Below are 12,931 nucleotides of genomic sequence, written 5' to 3' on the forward strand. Positions count from 1 at the left end.
GCACTGTATTTTACGGAAGAAACTGTGATTCTGAACCCAAACCGAAGAAACTTTATTAAGTTGCCATGCCATCTGTATACAGGTCTTAAAACACACCTTATTAAGAAGAGTAAGACAAAAATATTATATCAGACTCCCAAAATATAAAACATTTACTCCTGGTTTCACAGACAAGGCTTAAGCTAGTCCTGGACTAAAATGCATGTTTGAGCTTAATGTATTTAGAATAAATAAAAAAAAAATTACAATTTATATATAATTTTCTTTTTTTCTTTTTTTCCATCATAACACTGCTCCTTATGGGTGAACGTGTGGAAAAATTGAAATATCTTCAGCAGTTTTGATTATAACTATGCAGTTAAAACCACTACCATCAGTGAAGTTTTTGATCAATATGAATTAAAAAGTATAATAATTACAAAACTTTGGATAATTGTAGCCTATATAAATATATAAAACTTCGATAAGTTACTTGTGTTGTCTATACTTACTTTCTTACCAGAAAAGCTGATAAAATAATAAAAAAAAGATGCTGAAAAGACAGAAAACAAAGTGAGTAATGAAAATTATTTTCTATAATTAATAAAAAAAGTTTATCTTTCTGAACTTGTGTCTCAATCATCAAACCTTTGCTCTTACTGATAATGTCACCACAGGGTAATAGGCCATATTGCAGACAGAAACATATGCAGAGAGAGGGAGAGACAAGCACAGAAAGAAGGAGAGAGAGTGAGGGGTGTACTTTGTTTATGACAGAACAATCTGTCAGATAACGCATCCCTCATAATGGTTCAAAGTCCAGACCTACCCCATTCAATGAAACACACTGGCATAGTTCACAGAGACATTACACATCTCCCAGTTGTGGAATACGTGGCCCACATCTGAGCTGCGTGTATGACTGCTTAGGCCAGAAGAGAGAGATGGACATCCTGGAGACAAGTGCCTATGACCGCAAACAACGCAGAAACACGGTAATCACAGCAAACGCATACACACCTGAGCACAAATACAGACACCTGCATTCTGCTCTTGTTGGATTACTTTTATCACATCCAGTTTACTCATTTAAGTATTTTTCTACACTCTAAAAAATGCTAGGTTGTTTCAACCCATGTTTGGGTCAAATATGGTCCAACCCAATTGATAATTAAATTAAATTTAATTTGAAACCCAATGGTTGGGTTTGACCATATTTGACCCAATCAGCATTTTTTAGAGTGTAGTATGGCTTCACACTCATATCATGTGTTCATTTCCTCATAACAAAGATATTTGCATTTAACGTTTGATGATACTGTTTGAATTCTGTTTAGAGCAGAGTAAGAGCAGACTGTGTGTTTTTTTTGTTTTTTTTTTTTAAATAACTGATGCCTGTATTTTTTCCATTCTTTTCCAGTGGTGTGTACTGTTTCTTCACCTCCTCCCTTTTTTTGCATCCTGCACAATATACTTCTATTTGTGGATCCCAGACTCCGCCCCCTCTCTTCTAGCGGCTGGCATAAAGGCCGCTCCAATCCTATCGCTGGTCTTTCTGGCGTTCAGCTATAATGGGGGACGGAGTCTCATGGGTGTGGCCGGAGGGTTGCTGCTCTCAGCGGGTGGAGATGTTTGCCTTATTTGGCCAGAACTTTTTATCCATGGTAAAAGTTATTTGTCTATCCCATATCTTATCTTAAATGATTAGTTCACTTTCAAATGAAAATTACCCCAAGCTTTACTCACCCTCAAGCCATCCTAGATGTATATGACTTTCTTCTTATGATGAACACAATCAGAGTTATATTATTAAATATCCTGATGCATCCGAGATTTATAATGGCAGTGAATTAAAACTTCAGATCTTTGATCATAAAACCAAGCTTTATAATGGCAGTGAACGGGACCAACGAGTATGAAGCTCAAGAAAGTGCATCCATCCATCATAAACATCCTTCACATGGCTCCGGGAGGGTAATAAAGGCCTTCTGAAGCGAAATGATGCATTTGTGTAACATATTTAACAAGTTATGAAGTAAAATATCTAGCTTCCGCCAGACCGCCTTCCATTCAACTTATGAAGAAAGTGTTTAAAACACAAGCAGTTCAAAACACTTACGCTACATCCCACGCTTTCCGTATTTAAATTACGGGGGAAAAAAATCTAACCGGCACTACGCTTTTTTCATAAGTTGAATACAGAAGGCGGCCTGGTGGAAGCTAGAAATTTTACTTTATAACTTGTTAAATATGGATACTTTTCTTACTTGCATTGCTTCGCTTCAGAAGGCCTTTATTACCCTCCCGGAGCCGTGTGGAGTACACATTTATGATGGATGGAAGCACTTTCTTGAGCTTCATACTTGTTGGTCCCGTTTACTGCCATTATAAAACTTGGACACGTCAGGATATTTATTAATATAACTCAGATTGTGTTCATCAGAAAGAAGAAAGTCATATACACCTAGGATGGCTTGAGGGTGAGTAAAGCTTGGGCTAATTTTTTTCATTTTAAAGTGAACTAATCCTTTATGACTATTTTCATACAGAAATGTATTTTAACACCATTTAACAATTTTTTTTTTTGCGTTGGGATATTACTTTCATGGCAGTTAGGCACTATTTCTCCATAAAACCTGTTATGACTGTATGGCAAAATAATAATAAAAATATATTGTTATTTAAATTGTAAAGTATTTATACCTTATGGTACTAATTTGTTCTGTCTTTATATTAATTTGATATATGCACAGCATTTGTAAGTACTGTATCACAGTAACGAGAACAAAATTAGAATTACCTTTCAAAATAATAAAACTTGCAAAAACATTATTACAAAAAATGAAATCACTTTATATTTATTTCCATTTTAATATACAATTAACCACATTTCTCCACAGCAGTGTTATTTTAGTATCAGTTTTTTTACTTAATGGTTTGAAGTGTTGGAGTGTTTATTATAATTTTAGTTAACGTTTTTGTAATTTTGTTGTGATTTTGTCTCTTTTTAATTAAAAAAATGACTAATCTAATGTCCATGTAGTTTTTTCATTAATTTTATTTGTTTCAATTAAGTAGCCTACATCAAGTTAAAGGAAAATGAGAAATGTTTCCTTGCCAACTAGCTGAAAAAAATGATTTATATACAGTACAGTCCAAAAGTTTGGAACCACTAAGATTTTTAATGTTTTTAAAAGAAGTTTCGTCTGCTCACCAAGGCTACATTTATTTAATTAAAAATACAGTAAAAAACAGTAATATTGTGAAATATTATTACATATTAAAATAACTGTGTACTATTTAAATATATTTGACAAAGTAATTTATTCCTGTGATGCAAAGCTGACTCTTCAGCATCGTTACTCCAGTCTTCAGTGTCACATGATCCTTCAGAAATCATTCTAATATGCTGATTTGCTGCTCAATAAACATTTATGATTATTTTCAATGTTGAAAACAGTTGTGTACTTTTTTTTTCAGGATTCCTTGATGAATAGAAAGTTCAAAAGAACAGCATTTATCTGAAATACAAAGCTTCTGTAGCATTATACACTACTGTTCAAAAGTTTGGGGTCAGTAAGAATTTTTATTTTTATTTTTTTGAAAAGAAATGAAAGAAATGAATACTTTTATTCAGCAAGGATGCATTAAATCAATCAAAAGTGGCAGTAAAGACATTTATAATGTTACAAAAGATTAGATTTCAGATAAACACTGTTCTTTTGAACTTTCTATTCATCAAATAATCCTGAAAAAAAATATTGTACACAAATATTTTGTACAATTGTACACATTAAATGTTTCTTGAGCAGCAGATCAGCATATTAGAATGATCTCTGAAGGATCATGTGACACTGAAGACTGGAGTAACGATGCTGAAAATTCAGCTTTGCATCACAGGAATAAATTACTTTGTGAAATATATTCAAATAGAAAACAGTTATTTTAAATTGTAATAATATTTCACAATATTACTGTTTTTTACTGTATTTTTAATTAAATAAATGTAGCCTTGCTGAGCAGACAAAACTTCTTTTAAAAACATTAAAAATCTTAGTGGTTCCAAACTTTTGGACTGTACTGTATATATATATATATATATATATATATATATATATATATATATATATATATATATATATATATATATATATATATAAAATTATTATTTTATTTTTTTCGATTAACATTTATTTTATTTCAAGTAGCAGAAATATTTTTATGGTTTAAGATTCAGTTAATTATAATAACCCTGCTCACAGTCCAATCTCTTTCTGTTTTCTTTTTCAGGAATGGGCTGTTTTGCTCTGGCCCACTTGCTTTACTCTGTCACCTTCCTGTCCTCACGATATTCTGCAACATCTTCGTCTTACTCATTCTTTTTCCTCTACCTCGTCCTGTGGTTGATCGGTGGTGGACTTTATGTTTACCTGGTGCCCTTCCTACGGCTTGATCCAGAAGCTGACGTCCTCGTCCCAGCCATAGGGGGTTATGTGCTGCTCATTGTCATCATGGCGACACTGGCTGCTCGTACACGGCGGCCGCTCATCCTGCTGGGCAGCCTGGTCTTCATGGCTTCTGACCTTACAATTGCACTGACAAAGTTCAATGTCATTGATATAGAACACGAAAGGCACATTATTATGACAACATACTACCTGGCACAGCTGATGATTGCACTGGGTGACGTGAAGGCAGTGCTGGAGGAGGATGCTGATGATATCCACAAGTGGAAGAGATCATAAAACTACTGTGAACTCAGGATATTGGTTCAAACACTACATTGTGCATCATCATCACTGAAAAGGGTTGATTGTGGCATAAAATGAGGCACATTTGGATAAACTTGTGTCTGTTTTGCAGTAAATGCACAACTACTGTGTGGACATGACTTATATCCCTAAATATCAGAAATATTATACAGTCTGACCTAACAACTGAGACTTCTAGTTTCTCTAAAGCAGCTGTAAACTTATCACAAAAGACTCTGTGCTAATATGAACTGATTTTATTAAATTTAAATGTATTAAATCAAGTTTTATTTTGTCCAACAACACAATATTTATGCTCAGATGCTTCACATTGAAATTATGCTGTTTCTAGAGCAGAGATTGGTTTGTCATACTTAAACAGAGATGAATTTTGTGAACTAGTTGCTGGAAAAAGAGATATGTGAAAATGTTAATTGTAAAATAAGCATTTTAGTTTGTAGAAACAATAGCTTAACTAAACATTTATGATTTTATTAAGCTATATTTATTAGTTTAAAATTAATTCCATAATATTATTAATAAATAACTATAATTACCCGTTCACATAGCGCCATCTGTTGTTTATCTTGAGTTATGTGCGAGGAAAGGTTCGGTATTCCAAAACCACACCAGAACTGAGAGGCTTCTCTGCGGTCAAGTTGGTCTCCACGACAGGAATAAACTCGTTCCCGTTTAATTTGTGAATAATGACGAATTTGGGATCATCACAGGCGTCGTTTGGGTGATGAAGAGACGTTCACATTCCGACGGTAGGAGGATATTAGTCAATAATTAGTCAGATAGGCAAATTATCAATGGAAAGTTAGAAGAAATAAGCTTAACACGGTAAATACAACGTGTTTATGCGCTACAGACCACAACACAAAGGCGAGTTCTTATCTTTCCTGTCAGGTAAATATAGCCTTTTCCTTTTTGTCTCATTTCCCAAGCTTATCCAAACCATTTTTTATTGAATTTCGGGATTGTTATAGGTACACATTAACTGACTCGAGGAGCATTAGTCATATTAGTGAACATTCATGAACTGTATGTCAGAAAATGATACACTGAAACCTAAAACAAAGTAAATCATATGTGTAAATTATATCTGTATTAACTGTTTTCTGGCATTATTTCCTACTCGTTCCTCTACATCTGAAGAATACAGCCAAGTTTGTTGTACCAAACCAGCAGTTTCTTGATGGTAATCAACCTAACAAGTGCCCATTTATCCTCAAAATAACTCCACATTCAGCAAGCATAAAGATAGCAGGGTGTCAGTTGTAATGACTTGTTGTTTTCTTCCTGTTTCCTGTTTGTTTTGAGCTGGTATGCTCTTCTTTCTCCTGATGTTCGGGACTGTCAGTATGCCTATTGGCTGTCATGCTGTGGCCAGCTGCCTCTCTCTCACTTTCACCCTCCTCCTCCATGTCATGGATGTGTGTCTGCCCCACCAAGCAGAAAACAGGATGCCCAGAGAGCTGTTTCTGCTCGGAGAGTGTCGACGGCGGGCTGGTGGTCCGTTGTAGTGACATGCACTTGATCGCAGTGCCACGTGACCTTCCGAACACTACACAGCATCTATATCTAGACAACAACCTGCTGCTTAGCATACCATCTGATGCCTTTATAGGGCTCCCACTACTGTTCAAATTAGATCTTTCCCACAACAGGTTGGTCCACCTGGAGCCTGGAGCCTTTCAAGACCTTGCAGACTCGTTGAGCAGCCTGGATCTTTCTTCTAATCAGCTTGAGACTCTGGACCCTAAGGCGTTTGGTGAACTCAGAGCCCAGACTAACCTCTCTCATAACCCCTGGCTGTGTGACTGTCGTCTGCAGCTGGCTATGCCACAGCTGCTCTTGGATCCCTCCTCCCTCACTGAGGTGGTGTGCAACACCTCTGAACCTGAAGAGCTGCAGGCTCAGGGTATGCCCTTCATCCTGGTAGCGACTGATCTTGACTTCTGCGCAGCACTCCGGAGGACCACTGACGTGGCTATGCTGATAACGATGTTTGGCTGGTTTACAATGGTTATATCCTATTTAGTTTATTATGTAAGGCACAACCAAGAAGATGCAATTCGCCACCTCGAGTATCTCAAGTCTCTGCCTAACAGGCAGGGCAGATCTGAGGAGTCGCTGACACTCAACACCAGGTTGTAACACAATTATGAGTAACAGTTTTTAAAAAATTGCATATCACAGGTTTTTCTTTTTTTGTTGTGTTTATTGATGTTTCTGTATACGAGATAAAATAAAAAAAATCCTTAATAAATATTCCTTAAAAGTAGACCCCAGCTAGCATTACAATATAGAGAGAAAACAGTTAAATGACTGCAACAAAATAATAATAATTGGGATAGAAAAGGTTTTTAGAAAGTGAAGGGAGATAAGATTTTAACATTGACTAATGAATATGCTCAATAATATACAATCTTGGACTTTTCAGTTGACTGTAATTTGCTATTTGAGACTCTGCACATTACATTAAAAAAATTGGGGGTCAGTAAGATTTTTTTTTTAAAGAAATTAATACTTATATTCAGCAAGGATTCATTAAATTAATCAAAAGTGACAGTAAAGACTTTTATGATGTCACGAAAGATTTCTATTTAAAATAATTGCTGTTTTTTTTAACTTAAAGGGGCAATGTGTACATATTTGGAGGAGCTATTGACAGAGCTTACATAATGAACCGTTATGTTTTTATTACCTTAAAATTAGCCATTTCTGTCTACGTACACCGCGTGTCCCCTTACATGTTAATTCATTTGGCGCCAGTATTGTGCCGAATTTCGACCCCCTGCCAAATTATTACCCCCCTCATTGATTGCCTAATCTTAACCCCACCCCTAATCCTAACCCCTCCCCCACACCCACTCCTAAACCTACAAATACAAGGGGGATAATTATAGTCTGGCAGGGGGTCAAAATTCAGCACACCGGCATGTTTCTACAGTAGCCCTAAACGGACAAATTGCTCTACAGAGTGCGTTTTATTGACTAGATATTCTCTGTAGTCTCAGACGATGACATTTTTGTCCTGTGTTGGCCACCGTAGCTTCTCTATATTGCAATTCGCAACATCACCACTAGAAGGCGCTAAAGATAGATAAAATGTACACATTTAATATTCATCAAAGAAATATACTCAGAATAGTCTCAAAGTTTCCACCAAAAAGCAGAACTGCTTTCAACATTGATAATAATAATAATAATACAAATTTTGAGCATCAAATCAGCATATTAGACTGATTTCTGAAGGATCATGTGACACTGAAGACTGGAGTAGCCTAATGATGCTTATTGTTATAATATTATTTCACAATATTTATGTTTTTGCTGTGTTTTTGATCAAATAAGTGCAGGATTGGTGAGCATAAGAGACTTAATTAAAAATCTTACTGACCCAAAACTTTTGAACAATAGTGCAAATCACTCTTTTAAATGTCATCATATTTGAAAGATGTTAAGAATTAAGTGTAATAATTTGTGTGTGTGTGTCTATTTCAATTACAATTACTAAGTGATTGACATTATTTATAGAAATATCCATTAAAAACAACCGAGAGCTTGATATATTGAGACTTGGTAACCATTTCTTTGGGACACAGGACCAATTGAAAATATGTTGCAGCCCAGATCAAAAGCTTTTTAGGTTCTTGAGGTTAAAGAATGTGTCATTCAAAATGGGACACACATGTTGTACATAAAGTTTTTGTGAGACTCCAGTAAGCCTATAAGATTATGTGCAGCACTGTATATCTATCAAAATAGAAATACCTCTGATCTGTGCTTAGGGTGCAAAATTATGCAGACAACAGGCAACTATGACTTGTATTATTACTCATATAAGATGTCTACTTTTAAGAAGTAGCAAGAGTTGGATTGAGATTACACCTAATAAATACATATTTGCACTCAAAATGAACTCTCTTACACAGACAGAGGAGCTTGAGTTCTTCGGATGTGCAGCACTGTCATCTTTTGTTACTGTTGTTCAGGCCTGGTAGGCATGATGGACAAGCACCTGCTCCCCACCAGTGGCATCTGCTACTAATATTAATGTTTGATTATGTTTATCAAGGTCTTCATGGTTTTTTTGGCCCAGATGTTTAATCCAGGGGGGAAAAAACTCTGTGTTTCACTGAGTCTTTCTGAACGGTTTCATAGGTCTCTGCTTTATCGATCAGATGCTTTAGTGACACACAATTCTATTGTCAATTATTATAAGAGCTATAGGTAACACAATTATGTGTTATGAATTCATATGATTCAACTGCTGTATCAATTTGTTTTAAAGGTTTTATGTTTCATAATGCTCTTTGAGGTCCACTTATATGCTCAGACAGATTTTTAGAAGTAATAGGCTCTTTTCTATCCTGTTTTTGACCCTCTCTTTGAAACACTCAGTTTTGAGAGGTGTGCCACATTCAAAACTTGGAAGTAAACGGCCACTACTGTGATTAATTTTAGTGTCCTAACCCTACAAAACTAACATAACAGAACCCCCCTGAATCCCAACATAACACAACATTAAACATTAACTTATATCTCCATATGTTAATCTTGTGCAAAAACACACAAAATAACACTTAATTTCAACAGTTATTTATATGGTCTGACGCAAAGCATGCTGGGAATTAGAAATCTGCTGCAGCTCAACTCAATCATATTAAGTTCAGCTTACTACAATGAAATTTTGAGTTCATGCAACTTTTTTCTATTAAGTACAATGAACTTTCATTATTATTTGAGTGAAACAAACTCATTTAATTTAATTAATTTCACTGTTCGGTTTTACACACTTACACGTGTGGAATTGTTTTGAAAAATTCTGATGCTGAAAAATGGCAACTGGTGAGTATCCCGAATCAGAAGAAAACAAACTTAACACCAAGGATACTCCAGTCTAATTATTCATCTGGGTGTTTATCTCGTTACATATTTGAGACTTTTGCTAACTGATACATTTATACACATTCATGCATATTACATAGGCCTATATGCTTTAGAAGTCTTGTTTGTGGCAGATAAATTCGAGTTACCACAGTTGACAGGATAACTTACAGTGTTATGATTGAATGACCATTGTTTTTCGCACTGTCTTATATTCATCTTTCATAATTTTCAGTAAAGTAAATGTAAAGTTACTTTCAGTAAAGTGAATACATATCAAACGATCACATGGAAGTGTTACTGACACTTGTGTTGCTACATTACTGTCGTTTCCAATATAGTCGTCAGAAAAGATTTTCTCCTATTTCTTGTTTCTTTTTGCCACTCAGTCTTTTTGCCATTCTGTACACTGTAAAAAATGACCGTGATTTTAACAGTAAAAGACTGTAAAAATGCTGCGGTGAAAAACTGTTAATTGGTTTACAGAAAGTTTCCGTACTATATACGGTGAATAACTGTAATAGATCTAACGGTACATTTAATGTAATTTTACGGTAAAATACCGTTAAATTCACAGTTTTTGAAAGTAAAAAATAACAATTCATTGTAAAATTTACAGTGAAAAAACGTAAATTGACATTCCTACAATTCCCTGCGTGACACTTCACATTTGATATATTTTTGTTGAAATAACTCTGTTTCTTCTTAGTTTTTCTCATTTTTTTCTAATCGGTTATGTACATTAGGGTTTTATGTTACATCTAATGTTGTTAAATTAATGTTTATTGCATTTTTAAAATTTCATGCATGTTACCATGATGGTGTTTAGTGTGTGTGTGAATGACACTGTGTGCACCTTCTATATATTAGTATTGTCCTCCTCAGCTTGTGGAAAAGCTGCTTGTGATGAACTTTGATTCATCATGTGACTCTTATCACCACTGGGTTTGGTGACTGTCAGTGTATTATAAAGATACAAAACAGATATTAGTACTTCATTAGGTTGGTAAATTAACATTATATCAGTTAATGAAATATGTTATTTTACCGTAAATTTTACTGGGATTTTTTTACAGTGTACTGAAATCCAATGTTAAATATACATATTTAAAATGTAAAATTCACATGTAACTCCGTAAGTAGGTTTACGGTTTGATGTCATTTTTACAGTATTGTTCTGGTAACCACAGCTGCCGGTATTTTTCCGTAGAAACAACGGGATTTTTTTTACAGTGTAGGTGTACCGCAGTGACTCTTGGTGTTTGGTTTCAATAAATGCTGTTTTTGGGCTAACAAGGGAGTTTTGAGTTCTGAAACTTACAGGATATTATGTGTGTCAAAAGGTCAAGGAAAATGTGATTTCTCAGTTCATGACCCCTTTTTTTAGGAAGTGAAATCTTTATATTGATAAACTTATTAGCCACTAATTCCTAATTATTTTGAAACCAGCTGTGCTCTGCATAGGTTTTGGTGGTTTGTGGCAGATCAGATGCTCTTTTTGACCATTTATTGCTCATGACATTCTGACAGTGTTTCTACAGTTGCAAAAGATGTCCTGGAAACGCTGACTGACCACAAGAATGTGCACAGTCTCAAGCATTAATGATTAAAAGTCTATTTTTTACACTTATACATGCTCAATAAAAGAATCAAGCACTGATAAGACATCTACGACTACAATAGAATGAAACAGGTTGATTACAACAAATGAATTAAAATGAACAGATGTTTAATAGAAAATGTAGTAGATATTAAAAAAAAAGCCAAATGTTTGCATAGGCAAAAAACCTTTTTGTGCACTCAAAATAACCTCTTGCCAAGTGCCAACACAACCAAATCTGGCACAATCACAACACCATATAAACAAAAAATATCAAGGCAAGGCATCAAAAATAGATGACCCAGACCCATAACTGAAACTACATATAATTTTATGATAGTGGCATGGATTGAGTGTCATTTCTCCTTCATCAGTTCACAAAATATATGTATATATTTCTAGCAATCTCTGTAAATTATGTTATTTTGTTGACTGATAATTCTGAAGCAAAAGGGCTCACTGAGAAAGTTGTTTAATGCAGTGAAGTTATTAGAAGAGTTCTATTCAGAAGAGACTTCTAAGACAAGTACTGATATAATACACACAATTGTATTATCAATAATTGTAAGAGTTATATGAGGTGTCCAGCCTTATGCATTTCTGTTCATATTGTATTGTTTTGTATAACTGTCTTGCAAAGTGGAGTGACAGTCTGTGTGTGTTCATCCTGTGACAGACATGGCCACCCGTTCAGCATCTCGGTGATCCTACACTCTTAAAAGTAAAGGTTTTTTTATTGGCATCGATGGTTCAATGAAGAATCTTTAACAGAACCTTTCCATTGGACAAAAGGTTCTTTATAGTGGAAAAGAGTTCTTTAGATTAATAAAATGTTTTTCACACTAAGAAAAAAATGGTTCTTTTTAGAACTGTTCACTGAAAGGTTCTTTAGAGAATCAGAAAAATGGCTCTCCAATGCATCACTGCAAAAACCCCTTTTTTGGAACTTTCATTTTTAAGAGTGTATTTCAAAATAAGTGGATGTTTTTTAGATTGAAATACTGAAGTGAAAATGAAACTGATAATGTTTTTTAACATCTGAAACTTGCTGTGCTCAGCATAAATTGTCAAAATGTGTACACTTCAAAAAAAGTACACTTAAAATATACTTAATATACAAAAAATTCTTCTTTAGTACTTCTTAAGATAATCTCAAGAACATCTAAGTGTACTCAACTGTGCTATTTTGAGACAGTGTGAAATGTGAACTAAAATGTGCTTTTAATAGACTATCTGTATTTAAAAAATGTATTTAGATGCTACTTGTAGTACACTAATGTACTATAAGTGGTAACTAAATAAAAATTTTTTAATATAGAGATAGTATATTAAAAGCACATTTTAGTTCACATTTCACACTGTCTCAAAATAGCACAGTTGAGTACACTTAGATGTTCTTGAGATTATCTTAAGAAGTACTAAAGAAGAATTTTTTGTATATTAAGTACAAAATTAGTGCACAAAATAGAGCACTTTAAGCTAAGCTAACTTGCTAATGACTTTATTTCAAAACTGATTAATGGCTTGTTATTCTTTTCTTTTTCTATGTGTCATCTGACAAAAGTTGTAAAACAAAAGGTATTTCCCACTGAAAAAAACCCTGTAAACATGAAATGAAATAGTTTACTTCTACAGTTTAACCTGTTCATCTGTTTTAGTAATCAAATGTACAGTAAGGGCTGTTTGTTTGTTCAAACATGAT

General features: G+C 34.4%; 2 protein-coding genes across 2 annotated transcripts; both read left to right on the forward strand.

Annotated features, from left to right (window-relative positions):
* Positions 1 to 361: 361 nt before the first annotated feature.
* tmem86b (transmembrane protein 86B) lies at positions 362 to 5,010 on the forward strand. The gene is made up of 3 exons (XM_048209180.1): positions 362 to 974; positions 1,400 to 1,643; positions 4,270 to 5,010. The coding sequence occupies exons 1-3, from the start codon at positions 924 to 926 to the stop codon at positions 4,722 to 4,724; spliced, it is 750 nt and encodes a 249-aa protein (XP_048065137.1). The 5' UTR covers positions 362 to 923; the 3' UTR covers positions 4,725 to 5,010.
* Positions 5,011 to 5,164: 154 nt separating this feature from the next.
* On the forward strand, positions 5,165 to 6,996 carry lrrc3cb (leucine rich repeat containing 3Cb). The gene is given in 5 exon segments (XM_048209167.1): positions 5,165 to 5,500; positions 5,605 to 5,642; positions 5,892 to 5,934; positions 6,057 to 6,193; positions 6,195 to 6,996. Coding segments are annotated over 5 exon segments (942 nt in total). The 5' UTR covers positions 5,165 to 5,475; the 3' UTR covers positions 6,894 to 6,996.
* Positions 6,997 to 12,931: the final 5,935 nt, after the last annotated feature.

The sequence above is a fragment of the Megalobrama amblycephala genome, linkage group LG1 (genome assembly GCF_018812025.1).
Source record: "Megalobrama amblycephala isolate DHTTF-2021 linkage group LG1, ASM1881202v1, whole genome shotgun sequence".
NCBI lineage: Eukaryota > Metazoa > Chordata > Actinopteri > Cypriniformes > Xenocyprididae > Megalobrama > Megalobrama amblycephala.